The 17751-nt window shown below is 30.7% G+C and overlaps 1 protein-coding gene across 1 annotated transcript in view; it reads right to left on the bottom strand.

Moving 5' to 3' along the window:
- LOC107452438 (nose resistant to fluoxetine protein 6-like) overlaps positions 1 to 17751 on the bottom strand; it is a 71360-nt gene that overhangs the window by 17399 nt on the left and 36210 nt on the right. Inside the window, exons 4-7 of the mRNA XM_016068913.4 lie at positions 13671 to 13785; positions 4965 to 5052; positions 2957 to 3057; positions 345 to 515 (exon numbers count right to left, since the gene is read on the bottom strand). Of these exons, the coding sequence (XP_015924399.3) occupies positions 345 to 515; positions 2957 to 3057; positions 4965 to 5052; positions 13671 to 13785 (475 nt within the window). The remainder of the gene's footprint in view (positions 1 to 344; positions 516 to 2956; positions 3058 to 4964; positions 5053 to 13670; positions 13786 to 17751) is intronic.

Below are 17751 nucleotides of genomic sequence, written 5' to 3'. Positions count from 1 at the left end.
TCTGCTACCTCTCAGAAGCGCTCCATCCCTGACCTAAACTGTGATAGAGCCAATTTCACAACCATAGCTAGATTGAGGACTAAGCACTTCAAGGGAATGAAAATATTTCCAGATGGCCATCGAAGCTACAGAAGCCGAACACCGAACTCTCTCCCAAATATGTCTTTGATTTCCCAGCCATATTGATGAAGCTCTTCAGGATCCATCCGGATTCCCCGCAGCAACTCCTCTATTCCATAGAGATTATTGATGTGGCCAAAGCTGTTTCAGATACTTTTGGACAAATTTAATTTTCCTTGCACTACTGGACAAGACAACAACAATAATAAAATTTTTTAACTTACTAAGTGACTGAAATATGATCCAAATGTAAGTGTGTCCAAGAATGACCCATGTCATGCTCAAGGCACGGATCCCATGAAGACATTTCATCCCTCCGGTACGACTCTCTGAAGATAATAGTTTTTGAGAATTGGCTTGTATAGAAAATGCTAGGAGAGCTTTTTGTCCAAAACCTAGAAATATATAATAAAAGAACAAATCTGAACTAGTTACTTTTATGTGATTCTAAATTGTAAAGAGAACTAAAACTTGCATGCAAGCGCTCATACGTACTGAAAAAATAAAAACAATAGCGACAAATGTATCATGATACTCACTGAAATTTTATAGATTTTGTTCCATTTAATATTAGGAATTCAATTTTACAGTTTTCACATTTAGACAAATGTATAATATTCTCGAAATATTATAATATTTATTAGCTAAAGAAAGATATTTTTAAGACTAATTTTAGTTAATAGAACTTCAGAATTTAGTAGGATTTGAGCATAACACTTACGCATTTTTACTTAAGATAGCTTTTTTTCGTCTAAAAATTATCAAACATAATTTATTTTTATAAATTAATTTCGGGTTATAAAAAACTTTCTGTATAGAATCAAATTTTAATTATAAATAAACACCCTTTTACGCTTGTTTAATTATAATAGAAACTGCTAATAAGTAAATAAATAAATAAATGAAAATAAAAAAAATAAAAAACACTATGAGTTTGTGTCCTTTTTTAATATAGTTTAAATAATAAATAATGAATTAACGAAAAAGTAATGATAAATTATTACGAAAGTATTCGTTTGTAAACAAGCTTAACTATAAAAGATTTCAGAACAATGCGAAAAGAATGAATTGTGTCAAAATGAATTTGGTTAATAAAATAAACAATAATGTTTTAATCTTTATTGTTTGCTTTTGTAACTACTCAGTTATTACAACATTAAGTACAAGAATTAAATTATGCAAATGATGCCAAACAAGAATTAAATGATGTGTAATTATTCAAATAAATCACCACTGAGAAAAATATGACAAAAGGAAAATGGGGTGTAATATGTACTGATTTATTCATTAAATTTTAAGAATTTCGTAAGAAGCTTTCCTTACAATCAGTCAACAATCAGCTCTCCTATTAATGAAACAGCTTCAAAGTGTTGACCTTACAATAAGCAAAGGTCCAGAAATGTCTAGCTTTTTTAAATTTATTACACTTATGACTGATGGTTACGGAATTTTATTGATGTTTTTATTTTCTTTGTTCTAAAATTGAGGAGCAAAAATGTTTGAATCCAATTTCGTTGGAAAACAATGAGTCATTTAATTGTTGAATTAAATGTCTGATATAAGGATGCTCTTTTTCTTTCGAAACGCGTTTTCATGATGTGTTTTAGGAAATTATTTTTCATGTTTTTGACACCAGATTTATTTATTTTATTATATTTTAATAGCATTTATAATACTGAATTGAAAACAAAATAATTGAAGAAAATGTGTTAGTATGAAATGCCGCTTGAAATTTATTATTGATTTTTTTTTATGACATTGGGGATTAAATTTTTTGTTGTTTTTATACAAGTACTAATTTATTGCACTTTAGATTGATGGTTAAGGCATCCCATTAATATATTTTGTTTTTGCTGGTACTAAATTTGTGGAGTAATATCAGATTCCGAATTTTCCCGATTGTGGAAGTCTTGAACTAAATTTTTATTTCTGTCAGAGAATGTTTTTATTATTCTTTTACATTCACCGAAAATTATAGGAATATATAATTAAGTTATGTTTCTAAGAATATGAGAACAAAATTTAAATTATCAGTAAATAAATAAATCAACTAATTAAATATATAAATAATATAAAAAAACTTATAAAGTATCACTATATTTTAGAATTTCAAACAGTTATGGTAAAAAATGAAACTTAATAAACTTAGTGGCGGGTGGTAATTACCAGGACGGCCGGGCCTCTACTTTAACAGAGCCACACTAACTAACACATATACACACATCCTCACATTCCTTTAACTCGCCCCCCCCATTGTGTACATTCCCAAACTGTAAATACTGTAAAGTTTATTTTCTCATTGTACTTTAATTGTACCTTTTTTCATGTACTTTTTTATTACTTGTAATTTTGTTATTACCTAATAATGGCAAAGTGCCATTTTTTTCTCTCTCAGGAACTCCATTTTGCTCCCCAAACTTTATTTTGCCGTAAGGCCTCAGACTCCCAGTTCCACTACAACGAACGAACGAATAAACTTAGTGGGGCCTTCTGGGCTGAGCGGTATAACCCGCCAAAAGCTGTGTGAAAGTGGCGGGTTCAAATCCCGCCGTAATCCTGGACATATTCTTTGTTAGGTTCTTCTGTAACTTGTTCTATCGGTTCTTCTAGGTGACAAAGGTTTATAAGCCTAAATTGAGCAAACAAGCTTGCAAATATATGTAATTTCAATTAAGTAATCTATATGGTAAATATTCGATTTGAAAATTTATTCTTAACAATTTAAAGTAAAATTACATTTAACTATAGAAAGCCTTAATATTCTAATATTGTTTTCAAATATGATTAAAAAAAAGTTTAAAATATTCATTAAAACAAACCCTGATTGATTTCTTACTAGGATCATAAAACTTTTTGTCTTCCAATTCCATTTTTGAGAGGTACCAATCCAGCCAAGATCCGGAGCATATTAGAATTACAAGCAGAAGGATGATGAATCTGAAAAGATAAGAAACATACACTTATTTATTTTTTTAACTATACATAGTTAAATTTTACTAGTAAATACTTTTAATCCCATGTAAACTTATCAATATACTATGTCAATACTATAATGTTTATAAAGTATCCAAAATTACCTATACATAACTGCCAACATGCTCAGATGATTCTAGTGGTAGCAAAGTTAAGGTTTTAAATGTTTAATTCTCAAATTGTTAGATTTTATTTCATAACTGGCGTTGAGCAGCCAGCCCATTTTTAACTTTACGGTTGTCAATGTTCAACTTCACAGTATTCTGAGTCCAATCAAGAAGCGAGGAACTCCTGGATCAAGAATAGGGGAAAATTTGATTTTAAATTTATGATTCACAAATTGGTGGATTTTATTTCATAACTGGCGTTGAACCCCCAGTGGACTAATCGTTAAGACACGGTTCCCAGCAGATCACGAAGTCAAGCATCACTGACTGTGGTCAGTGTGCGGGTGGGTGATCACTTGGATCAGTCTGCGTAGGGACAGAGGGTGTGCGGTATTGGTCCTCGTTAAACTGTATTACCGTAAAGTGCCCGACTTCGCGTGTAGGTCGTCGCGCTACCGAAGCGGGGGTGCCCGTCCGTCTGCAGAGGATCAAAATTGTGATGGCATGTCTTCGAATCATCCTCAGGGAAGTTTCCCAGACCGTCGCCAATAGCCCATTGTGCAGCTCTAGAGGGACGTAAATGAACTACAACTACAACAATGTTCAACTTCACAGTATTTTGAGTTTAATCCAGAAGCAAAGAACTCCTAGATCAAGTATTGGGGAAAGTTTGCCTTCGTGGAAGACTTTTTGATGGTACTAAGACGAATTTGAGTTACATGGAATGGAAAACTACTGAAATCTTTGACGGTTATCCCAACGGCAAGAGGATTTTAAGCCATGATCTGTCTACCATTGGGTATTTTTTTGACGCTAGCTCTGAAGTCTCATACTTATCAATGAAGTTTGAAGTTTTTAGAGGTTTGGGGGACCGGGAATAAATTACAAATGGAAAATAATGTTTTTGAACACACTAGGTCAAGACTTCGTTCCTATCTCTGACGAATGATGAATCTCGATGAGGCTACACCTTTTTCCAGATATGTTTCTGGATATTGTCCTACTTTTAATCAAATTTTAAATTGATGGTGGTAATTTTAAATTGATGATAGTATGGATGTCCTTTTAAAGGCCTTCCATACTACCATCTTGCATGGAGATAATCATGTTTCGGCAGTTTCTACGAGTGTTCCGCGCCCCACTTTGACTCTTAAACTTTCTGGTGTCGATCTATCGTGGTGTATTAAATTTACTGGCAGCTGAAGATATTTAAGACTCCACCTTCTTGAAATTTAGCAACTAATTCGGGACAAGATTTTTGACCCGAATGTTAAAACTTTATCCCAATTAATTTGGGACGGAGGGAGTAGAATTTTTCGAAATGTGGACTAATTATTATGCGTTACTTGCGCATAATAATTACTATTATTATGCGTATACTATTATTATGCGTATACTTGATTACAGGGATGCCACAGGTGATTAAAAATGTAAAAAGTGGTGGTAAAAAGCTATGGCTTGCAATTCAAATTATTTATATTTAAAGCAAAAAAACATTATTTGCCTTTCGTATAATACTATAGTAAACAAATAAATATACGCTAGGAAAAGTTGCTCATTTTGATCTCTTTTAACTAAGTATTGAATCTTATTAATCACTACAGTTTCTGTTTTTAGTTGCCCGTGTGAATCCTGCCATGATAAATTTCTGGGATAAAATTACCGAGGTACCAGCCTTCGTACTTCTTTTTAAAAAAATTATAGATTAATAATTTCCCAGGGATTTTAGAAATTAATAAATTTCAAAAAGAAATATTCACTTACAAAACAATAATATGAATTGGTTCTACTTCAATCGGCCCTTTGACTTGACATTGAGGTACACGAACTTTAAAATTCAGAGGCTTCAGAGCTATAAAAGAAAAAAAAATATTTTAGAATAATATCATATGCATTGCAAATAATAAAAGTATCAAATTAAGTAACTTATAGAAGATAATAAATACTTACTGAAATATATTTTTTGCATGGAATTGTCTTTGGACAAATGAATTTTATAATTGCGTGCAAAAATTTTTCAACTCGTTTAATATTTCTCGAGATATGACAAAATACGCAAAAATTTAAAATAACATTAAGGGGTCCACACTTTGGATCGCTCTCCTGACCAAAGTAAGGGGTCCATATTTCCCAAATTATGGCCAAATTATAAATTATGGTAATAAAGGGTCAGAAATCTGAATCCGCCAAAAAAAGTATGGTTGGTATGTTCATTCAGAGAAAGTACATTTTTGTGTCTGATTTTGTAACTTAAGGTATTCCATTGGGGGGGCATGCACTAATTAGTTAGCATGTTTGAGGTCACCCCGTCAAACCATGAAGATTGAGACCTAGAACGTTAAAATCTGATCATTAGATCAAAAGTTATTCAGAGTGGTCCGTTTTTTGGGGGGCACTCATTATGGACCTCGGTCCACATATGTAGACCATCGCTTCATAGCTTCTAAGAACACGCTATAAGAAAATTTATACATGTTACTGAAACATTCGTGAACGTTTAAGCTTTCTGGGGATTCCAATTCATATGTGGATCTTTCATTACCTTGGTCCACAGATGCGGACCATTCATTACCCTGGTCCACAGATGTGGACCATCACTTCTTAGCTTCTAAGAACACACCATAAGAAAATTTATACACGTTACTGAAACATTCTGGAGATTCCAAAATATGCCAAAAATGCTTATTATTTGGGTAGAATTCCATATAAGCAGACGTGATTTTCGAAAAATGACACAGAATCTTTTTTTCCGAAAACGATAGTAATTTCAATTATTATATAGTTTAGCCATTCTGAAATTAATCATTTTTCTTTTGACTTAATAGTTCTGCAATTTGTATGAAGCTTTTAAGTTTATATTTACTTAATATTTAAAAATAGTACAGTCAAGAACATGCAGTTCCACGCTTGTGTTCCTTTGCAAAATTTATGACAGCGTAGTAGTCAAGAGAAATCTCATAGCATTATGAAATCTATATAAGATATATCTATTACTAATTAGAGAGATTATATCGAACTAGTAATATTTTTATGTGCATTTTAATTAATTGTTGTACGTTAAGGTGCGTACATATATTTAATAACTTGTATATTTTTCCATAATTTTGAAATTGTACCTCCAAGAACTAAATATTCTTTTAGAACTAATGCTAGATTCATTTAAATAATTTTTTATTTTGCTTGGCATGCATAATTGAACTTGTTTTGAAACTTAGATTTAAAGCATTACTGCAATGTGCTTTGAAAAATTTTCGTATTTTAATATTTTTTTTTCTATGTTATTATTAAATCTCTTCATCATTGTATTTAAATAGACCATATTATAACAATATGCATGTTTGTTCATACTTTAGGTGCAATATAATGTTTGAAATGTACATATTTTAATTACTTAAGACTTCAGGTCCACGAATGTGTACTTAAAATTATTAGTCCCGCTGGCAATATAATTCGTATTTTCTTTATCTCATTATTATTTATGGCAGTAAAATAGAAATTCGAAACTGTAAAATACTTTTTTTTGCTATATTCCTTTTATAGAAGTAGTGAAGAGAATAATGAATGTTACAAATAACCGATTATCTAATAAGGTGGGACACGATCTGAAAAAATTTGCATTGACAAATGTTTCATCAGTCTGTTGGAAATTTAATGTTGTTTTATTTTGTAAAAATTGAAAGACGTTAATTTAAGCTTGCATGGCATCGATCGTATCTTAGCATAGGTACTTATTTAAGTTTGAAAAAACTGAACTATGCAGTTGTGCAATTAGTATAAAAAAAATGAAAGGAAATTATTTCCGAAGTCTGTTCTTGTATCTAACACAGAAAAAAAAAGAGCTAAGTCTTCAAATAATTGACTGAACGAATACAAACAATATCTTTTAAGTACTTACTTTAATGATTTTGAATGACAGCTATTCAAAAATTCCATGCATGACCTCTTATTAGAATCAAAGCAAATGACAGCGCGTTTCCAATTTAAAGTTACTATTAATATAATTACGTTTACCATTAGTTATGCCATTTGGCATAACCTTTATCATAACTGAATAGGTAAAAGGAAAGCGTCATGCATTTATGAAAACTGTTCAGTGCTCAAAATAAAGAATAGAAGACCTTAATAACTTTTCAATTAATGATCGAATAATGGCGTACTCAGATGTGATTTTAATGGTACGCGGGTTTCCCTTTATACATGCCTATTAGCTTGCGTAGTTGATATTATGAGTTACGGAGTCAGTGACAAAGACAAACTATATCTGAATAAACAAACCTTTTTTCTTCTTCTTCACAAATTTGGATTATTGGAATACAAAATAGCGGGGTAAAGGGTTATCAGAGTTTGGATGTTATGGTCACAATAGCTTAACCAGTTTAACAGTCAAAAGTTTGCACCTCTTAATGTTAATTAAATTTTTTGTAACTTCATGACATTTCTGAAACCATTTTAACGAATCAGAAATTCGTAGCAAATGTAAAACTCATTCATCCAATGATAAGTCCTTAATAATTAATTATAAATACTAATTTTTTTCATTGCTTTAGAATAATGGTATAAAATTTTAATTTTAATTTTACTGTTTTTAAGGCATGCAATGCGTAATTTTAACCCTTAGCACTCCAAGTACTTTAACCCTTTAATGGGCCATTTATTTCTACTAAAGGTAAATAAAAGAATTTTTGGAATTGAAATTGATATAAGATTCGTAATTGATATAAGGAAATAAAACTAATTTAGCTTAAAAAAATTAATCTAAATTTTAATACCATTTTTTTTTTTGGTGGTACGTATATTTACCACGACGTATTAGGAACTTATTGACTTTTATTTTTCGTTATTTATAAAATAAATTTTATAACTGCTACAAACTTCAAAAGGAATTATGTATTTTATAAATTTTATACGTTTTCTTAAACTAGCAAATGGTTACCAAATTTATTCAAACCGACTTCAAGAAAGCTGAAGTTATTAACAAATGGAAACCTAAATTAAAAGTGGTAAAAAAGTTTACCATGGACTTTAAAAAGTGGTGGTAAGTATACTTGCCACGGCCTTCGAAAGGGTTAAAATGCTATTTGAACAAATGAAAGCATTGAATCATGTAAAGTACATAATTTAGTATTTTTCATAATTTTTAAAATTCATTAAATAACGTGGTTACTAATAATTAACATATAAAGTTTTTAATTTTAGAGTGGTGACTTTTGTTGTCACATCAGAGGCGACATCCCAGTGCTTTAATAGTTAAACTATATAATTATAAATGACAAAATACAAGATTTGAACGAAATCGATTAATTAGAACAAAAGTTAAGTCCACAGTAAGGACCAAAGTTTCCCATTTTGGGAACATACTTTATTTTGAAAGAGATAAAAAATAAACTCCATTTTCAATCAACGGATTTTATTTTTGGAGAATTAAGAAACTTAGTTCCGTCATATTCTTATTTTTTATTTGAAATTATAAAAATGCAAATTTCTTTAAAAACTAAAGCGATTGCTAACAATGAAAATATACAATTAGATAAAGCGTTTAACATCTTTTTTCGTATAAGCACATTTTCCATTAGTAATAATAATAAAAAAAGATGCCCCTAGCAGGGAATCTTGGTGTTTAAGCGTTTTATTTAATATTTTGCAGACTGTACGCCGAATTTAAAAGATCAAAGCCCAAGGAAATTATAAACAGTTCACCAATTCATTTTCATTGATTACACTGAGGATCAAATTTTTCGTTGCATTTATACAAGCACTTGATCTTATCTAATCCGTGAGTGGGGGTTTCATATCTGAAATTGGTTTTGTTTCGTAAACTGCAGAGTTTTCAAAATGTTGTTTTCAGTTTAGTTTGTATTTTGTGTGAATGAACTAGTTTATAAACAACGTATAGTTTTAAATACATACATATACACTTGTATATTCCTTTAAAAATAACACTTAAGGAAAAAAAAAAGCATATGATCTTAACGTATTGCATCATAATCTGATAAAAATTATAGCCTTTTTCCTACCACTTCCCACGTAGCAGAGAAGTGGAGACACTTAGCATTCACAAAAATGAATTACGAAAAAAAAAAATCCTGGTTAGGAATATATTATTGAATTGCATAAAAACTAAAGCTTGTAGTAAGGAAAAGATTGTAGATTTGAAATTAGATACGTGTAAGATGCGTTCAAATTTCGGACAAATAGTTTAACTAAAAAGTGTCGAATGCTGGGAAAATTTCAAAATAACAAAATGTAAACAAATTGTGAGAGGATTACTTACGATTACAAAGTGGGAAAGTAATCATGCTATAATTTGTTTGCATTGTGATATTTTGAAAATATTCTTTCAATATTTGAAACTTCGCGATTTACTCTAGACTAACTAGACTAACCTGAATACATTTTTCTCCAAACTTTAAAATACACATGGATGAGAAACAGAATTTGCAATGAAAAGTTTCTCTCGTAGTATAGCGTCTTCTTCAGCACCGTGACAACCTCTCGATCAATAACGGGTTGCTGTAGGAATAATTTACTTAACTATAATATTTGTAAAAACCACAACGTATTATTTTTCGTATGAAACGCATCTGGGAGAGAATTTTTCGACTTTAAATTGCAAAAATTTTTAAGTGAAAAACGAATTTTGCAGCAAGCATGTACGTAAAACAACTTGAAATAAACTAATATAATAGTTTTGAATAAATAATTTGAATGCCAAATGTTATGAAAAAATCAGTATACAAATTCATGTAATATTATTAAGTTTTGAGTACTTTTTGAGTATTGTAAATATTTCTTTTTTCCCTTAAAGTTATATCAGTAAGATTGCTTTAAAAAATGTAGCTACCTATTTTCAGAAATTTACATAACTATTTTAAAGAAAAGACTGATTATTCAATTATTTATTTCTAAAATAATTAATCATTTTTTGTTCACACTTATATATTAAAAAATATGAATACCTATACCATTGCAATATTTTACAGGGTTCATATGCGTCTGGAAAAAAGTGGTAGTATTATTAATATAATTTTTTTTTGTATTACTGTTTGTAGCTACCAGAATATTTTATTTCCTCAAATTAATATTTTTATATATTTAAATGCGACGGTAGAGGAATCATTTTTTGTAAATATTTTTTCTTCTTGTAATTTTTGTTTCCCAACTTGTAAATAAGTCTTGTATTTTTCTAGATATTCAATTATTTGTTACTTATTACCATGGCAAAGTGAATTAATCTTTTTTCTCTACTTTGACGTGTGCCATTATTTGTTGCATTTTATGTCATCTGTCTATTGTTTTTGCTTATGTTCTCATTATAGGATAAATGGAAAAAGGGCCATTATTGGCCTCAGGAGCCCAGCTAGACCATCACTTCCTACATCAAAAAGCATCCACACTGTCTTTTATAAGTAGTCCGCCCAGACTATTTAAAAAGTGAACCAGTTGTGCACATGAACCCAAAATCTTTTATAAAAGTAATTGAGAGAAGTTTATTTTATATACTTGAGAATTGAATCTGTAGTGGTTGACAAGTGAATGAGGCAAACCAATAATATTCATAAGTAAAATAAAATTTTAGTCATATATTTGCTACCACTCTCTTATTTTAACTATATTCTATATTAAATGACTCGTTATACTGTAAGTGGATATCATATCTGCCAACTATCACTCTTTCCGAGAATGGATTTTCAGAGTGGTTGTAAAACAATAACCGAAAAACAATCTGACTCAAAAATATTTTTTTATTTTGAACCCGTTAAAATTCGCTTGCGCAAGGACTATTATTCTTTCATATATTTATTGTAATTCTTTATATGTAGTGGTGGTCAAACTCATTTATAATTATCATTATAATTCAAAAAGTTAATTGGAATAATTTGAGTATTGCTACCACTTCAAATATGAAAATAAAATCTTCCGGAAGAGTTGGCAGGTATGGTATATTCATCACAGTGGCCTGACCGGACTACCTATAAAAAATCGTGTGGAGGCTTTCAGTTATAGGAGGCGTTGATTTTTGAATTCGATTGCAAAGGCTTGTTCAGCTTCTCTATAACAAAATTAATACTAATTATTAATATTACTAGGTGCGAACGAACTCCAATTTCAAAATTCAAATAGTAGATAGCACTATGGAATGACAAATATTTTTAGCATAAATAATCTGTATCTTTTTCCATTAAAGTACTTTTTATTCTACATAAAGCACAGATTTTGAAAGCAGTATTCGGGAAGGGATAAGACTGGCGGTTCCCAAAAGGCGTTCCATGGAGTGCTAGGGTTCCATGGAAATGTCACAGGGATTCTTTAACCCCTTGGGGACGGGTGATTCAGAAAAGCATTCGTACAAAATCAGAATCAAGTTGCAATTAAATAAAAAACGGTAAATTAAATGTAGTCGTTACTAATTTGACAGACTTACTTTGCTTTTATTTCAATTATTGTTAGTGTAATAATATATATAATCAATGTTAATTCAAAGTATAACTAAATAGTTTTATTTTGAACAAAGTAATGGTGAATTAAATAAATCAAACAATTATAACTCCGCCCACAAATAAACTGCTAAAGAATTACTTTGATTACCAGTTTTATCTTTTCACCCTAATTGATACGGTTTTTTGCTGTCACGTATTTGTGACAGTCGGCGCGAAAGGGTTAAGTTAGGTACTTATTTTTAACCAGTAATAATTTTTGAAACCTGTAATAGGTTTGTATTTAACCAATAATCAATTATTTTTTAATAATTTGGTTGTTATTAAATGATTTATGCCAATAAAAACGAAATAGCAATTTTGAAATATATATATATATTTTTATATAATAATTTTCCGATTATATTTTTTTTCAATTGAAAAAATTATTAAAATGATATGCATTTACAAATGATTGTAAACAATACAAATGCTGATTTCATTGAACTTTAAAAGTCCAACTAAAATAACCAAATTCAAGATTTATTAGTTATTTTTCTTCAAAAACCATTCTCACATTTTATAACGATTCTTTTTTAAAAACCATAATTCAGTTATTTTATTCAATTTGATTTTAAAGCAGTTTTTAAAAAGTAATAAACTAAAAGCTGCAGGCATGCGAATTCAACTGCTTATCATATAACGTAATTTTAAAACTGTTATTGATTAAACAATGAAAGAATTTCATTCTTCATATTCCATGTTTCTAAATTAATTTCAAAATCTTATTATTGAATTTTTTTTTTTTTGGTAACCATATTCACACTAGATAATTTACTTTTTTTTTTAACTCGCAGGCTGATCAAAGTGGTCATCCACCCACTAATTGACCGCAGCCAGTGATGCTTGACTTCGGTGTTCGACTGAAAACCGTGTCTTTACGATCAGTCCACTACGGCAGTGTTCCCCAACCCCCGGTCCTCGGACCGGGGTGTACCATCACCTCCTACATCAAGAAGCCTCCACACGGTCTTTTATAAGTAGTCCGCGCAGACTGTTTAAAAAGTGAACCAGTTGTGCGCATGAACCCAAAACCTTTTATAAAGGTAATTGAGAGAAATTTATCTTATATATTTGAGAATTGAATCTGTAGTGGTTGACAAGTGAATAAGGCAAACCAGTAATATTCATAAATAAATAAATTTTTAGTCATATATTTACTACCACTTTCTTATTTTAACTATATTCTGTATTAAATGACTCGTTCGGTAAGTGGATATCCTTAACAGTGGTCTGAACGGACTACCTATAAAAAACCGTGTGGAGGCTTTCAGTTATAGGAGGCGTTGGGTGTACCCATTTCATTGAAACTGAACTTAAATTCCTAGGTTTATACCCCTAATTTAAAATATCTATGTTACATTAAGATTTTATTTATTTTAAAAAAAGGGGGCTCCGAAGGTAGTGACATAAATTTCTTAATGTTTGTAATGTATCATTTTCTCCGATTACCCCCAGATGGAACCGTCTCATTGCAAAGAAACAAGTTCTCATTGATTTAACGTTCTAGAAAGTTAAAATGTTAAAGCACTCTACATTTATTTTTTGGTGTAACTGTATTTTATTTTGAAGGCTTGTTTAACTACAATTAAATTAAAGTTAATAAATAAAAATAATATGAAATATCAGCAATCAGCGTCCGTCCCCCCAGCGGGCAGCAGTAAAATTATCAAACGTTGACAGGTTCGCGGTGATAAAAAGGTTGGGGAACACTGCACTACGAGACCAAAAACAGGAGAAAACGAATGAGACAAAATCTCGATTGCTCTTAAAAAAAAAATATTTAAATTAAGTTCGCATGTAAATATCGAAAATTAGGTGCCGTAAGCACAACTAAGAATTTAATTGTGACTGAATACGGGAATATTAAATTGATCGCGTAAATAATTTGAATTAAAAACGAAATTTAGAAAAAAAAATGATCAAAAATAAATATTTGACGACTGCGATTGATTGAAATGAGCAAAAGATGAAAAAGAGAAACAAGAAATCTTACCTTCTGATACAACTGCATGTATATCTGCTTTGCTGCAACTAGATGGTACACAAACACCAGATCTCACGGTTAGTTGGTAAAAAGCAAGAATCACAGATCGCAGTTCTTCCATAATCTAAAAAACAATTTCAGTTTTATCACATAGGGCTAATTTTAGCGTATTAAAATAAAACAAATGAATTTTTTCAATTTTTTTTTACGATACAAAGAAAAGGTTATAAGTTTATAAAATTTCCACTTTATTTTTTAAAATTTTAAGGGAATTTTTGTTGTTGCAAATTTTGTGCGGAGAAAAAAAATTGCAACAAATATAATTTTTTGTTGCATTTATACCTATTGCATTTACACCGAATTCGGGAATTTAAAAATCTGAAATTAGTTTCTTTCGGGAAGCTAAATAACTTTTTCAAACTGATATTTTCAGTTACTAATTTTTGTCGCAATGTAAGGTTTATAAAGGTCGTATTGGTTTATATACATGTACGAGTATGCACTTGTCTGGTCCTTTGATCTTATCGTATCGTTTCACAACTGAAATGTATTATCACCTTCCCATCACTCCCATCGTAGCAGAGAAGTGGGGACACTTAGTATTCGCTAGAGTGAACACTTAGTATTCGCTAGAATTTTAAATATCCTGGTCAGTAATAAATTATTAGATTGCATTAAAATTGTAACTTGTAGAGAGAAACTGATTACAAATTTGAAATGAGCGAAAAATCTCATGCAAATTAAAAAAAAAAAATAAAAAATTGAAAAAAAAGTTTCCAGTGTAATTTCGTGTTATTCTTAGCCCTGTTATACCATAGAATTCCTACCAACTGTTTCTTTGGTTTTTCTAGAATAGAATTGCAAAATCAATTACAGTTAAAAATACTTTTTTTCTAAAATTCTTAATGCATTAAAATGCATGTTTGGTTTATTTTATGGTAGCGGTTAATTTTCAATAAAATTTGCTGATTCCTTTACCTTCCTTTATTTATTAAAACTGGGCACCTGGGCGTCAAATACTTTGCTTAGTAAATTAAAAGTTGAGGGTTGAAGTTGCAAAATTAATATGAGTATTTTAAATCAATTAACAAATCTATTGAAAAGTTTTTATATAATTAATAAAATAAATATTAAGAGTTCGTATGAAAATTCAGATCTTATAATTTTGTTTATGCTGTTTCCATCTGCTCTAGACTGTAGTTGATACACTTTATGAGTAAAATATTTTGATTCAAGATTGAAACGAAACTTATAACTTTTGCTGCATCTTTATTAAACTGGTGGCTAATTAAAAATTTAAAATTACATAAAAATTTGTTTAACTCAGCTTTTAACTTTAAGCAACTTATCGTGAGACTAAGTTTCGAATTATTGAAAGTAATTTTTAACATGTAGTAGGAGAGGGAAACAACTTAGCACAAACAGAAATTATTCATTTAAACGTAAGTTTTGCTATTATTTTTCTACGAAGTGGAGCAAATTGCCATCTCTGCACCTTACTTAAATATAAAAATCTTTCTGAAAGTCCTGAAGAATCGCTCGCTATTATTACCCGGTCATTGTCCGATGGGTTATAAAAGATGACTATACAAGGTGTTCAGGTAACACCATCAATATTAATTTTTAAAATACTCGCCAAAAATAAAGTGGGAAATTATACTTATAATATACTTCAGAGATGCCAACTGCTCCAGATAAGCAAAAATAATTTTAAAAAAAACCGGTAAAAAACTACAAAGTAAATTCTGCAAATAATTGACTATTTTTGCTTGCTTTTTAAAAGGTATAGCATGACGTAAGTACTATAGAGTGGTGAATTATATAAGCCTACGAATCATTTAGAAATAGTGGTGGATAAAAATCTACTAAATTAAATTTATTAAACCAAGAATCACAATTGATAAACTATCACTTTAAAATATATATTTGCTGTTCGGAGCAAGGTGGCATCTCTGTAGATATATACATAATTAATTTTTATAAAGTGGTGGTCAAAATATAGTAAATTAATTTTATGAAGTCAATAATTAAATGGACAAACATAAATTTTGCTACAATTTTAAATATAAAAATAAAAGCTACTAGAAAATCCGGGGATTTAATTAAACGCAGGCAAAGTATTTATCAATCTACCGCTTGTAAGACCTTTTCTCCGTGTTGGACAGATTTTTTTTTATCGATCTCGAGTTGAACCTCCAATGCGGCGAACCGGGTTCCAATCCCAGCGATGACTGATCGATACGAATTCTGCACACCGGCTCGCACAGAGCAGACGTAAAATATCCTAATATCTCCAGTGGTAGACGGATCATGGGTTAGAGTCCCGTTGCCGTCAGGCTAACAGTGGGAGGTTTTTGATGGTTTTCCTCACCATGTAACATAAATGCGGGTTAGTTTCATCAAAAAGTTCAATTTCTCCCAATACTTGATCCAGGAGTTTCTTTGTCTTCTGGATTGGGTTCAAAATTTTAAGGCTGGGGAGTTAAACATAGTTGTAAACCCAAAATTGGGTCGGCTATTCAACGATGGTTATAAAATAAGATTAAAATCTCGAGTAAATATGTAGATAGTTGCATATATTTTCTTTATAATTTTCTATCTTATTACACCTGCGTAAATATTGTTATTCTGACCCCTGTAAATATTACTATATTCTAATTTAGTTTAATCTCAATTATGTTTAAATTTCTTATCTATTTCATCATATGTTCCACCGATTGGTTTCCCGCTCATGACTTTACTATTTGGTGCTTGGTTCCTCTTCTTTCCCTATTCTACTCCCATTTCACACATTCCCCCATTATTTGTCTCAAAAACCCACCAACGAATCAGTTAACGCCTCGCAGCGGGCTGAGATTTGAGCTATGTTTTAATGGCAACTTTATAAGGAGAAAAAAGATAAACATTACAAACTCTGACAAATCATTACCGAAGAAGTGAAATTTAACCCTTTGCACTCCAATATCGCCTTTGAGGTGCCATTAACAGTCACCACTCTAAAATTAAAAAAATACTTATACCATAATGATTAATAACCACATTATTTCTAATATTTAAAGAAATATTCATAAATACTGTATTATGTATTTTAAATGATTTATTGCTTATATTAGTTCAAACAAGTGTTTAAAAGTACTCGGAGTGCAAAAGGTTAATTTATCAAAATCAGTTTGATTGTTAGGAAAACTAAGAAGGGGTAAAATGCGTTTATTACATGTTTGCCAACTTGCATGGTAGTTAGGAAAGAATATACCAAGTGGTAACAAAATACAAATTGAAGCATAAAACTTTTCTTAAAATTCAGATACATATAGCCAACACTGGGTCAGGGCACACATTGGTATCCTAGGCAACGGTAGGCGGATCAGGCAGCCAAGGAAGCCCTCAGTCTCAGCCAAATCAATTTAGAGGTCTCAAGTTCCAAGGCCAAGATCAAAACAATCATTAAATCCAACAACTTAAATCGATGAAAATCAGAGTGGCACAGCTCCGTTAGAGGTAGACAAACCTATATATTTTTTAAAGACCCTTCCCCCAAAAGACTACAGGCCAACTTTTACCTAAACCAATTACTTACTCGACACGGGTTGTTTGGAAACTACTAAAATAGACTTTTCAATAAAAATCCAAACTGTACTTACTGTGGGGACAATCAAACAATTGATCATGAACTGTCCCATCACCTCCTACATCAAAAGGCCTCCACACGGTCTTTTATAAGTAGTCTACGCAGATTATTTAAAAAGTGAACCAGTTGTGAGCATGAACCCAAAACCTTTTATAAAAATAATTCAGAGAAATTTATCTCACATATTTGAGAATTGAATCTGTAGTGGTTGACAAGTGAATAAGGCAAACCAATAATATTCATAAACAAAACAAATTTTTAGTCATATATTTGCTACCACTTTCTTATTTTAACTAGATTTTGTATTATGTGACTCGTTCGGAAAGTGAATATCCTTCACAGTGGTCTGATCGGACTACCTATAAAAAATCGTGTGGAGGCTTTCAGTTATAGGAGGCGTTGACTGTCCCCACTTTCAGACACTCCGTGGAAACCATATTGCAGGACAAACTTTGCATCAAT

Source organism: Parasteatoda tepidariorum, chromosome 5, assembly GCF_982258835.1.
Source record: "Parasteatoda tepidariorum strain Cologne lab strain chromosome 5, Ptep-v5.0, whole genome shotgun sequence".
Classification (NCBI taxonomy): domain Eukaryota; kingdom Metazoa; phylum Arthropoda; class Arachnida; order Araneae; family Theridiidae; genus Parasteatoda; species Parasteatoda tepidariorum.
Note: the sequence above shows the minus strand (reverse complement) of the source record. Positions and strands in the feature narration are given on the sequence as shown.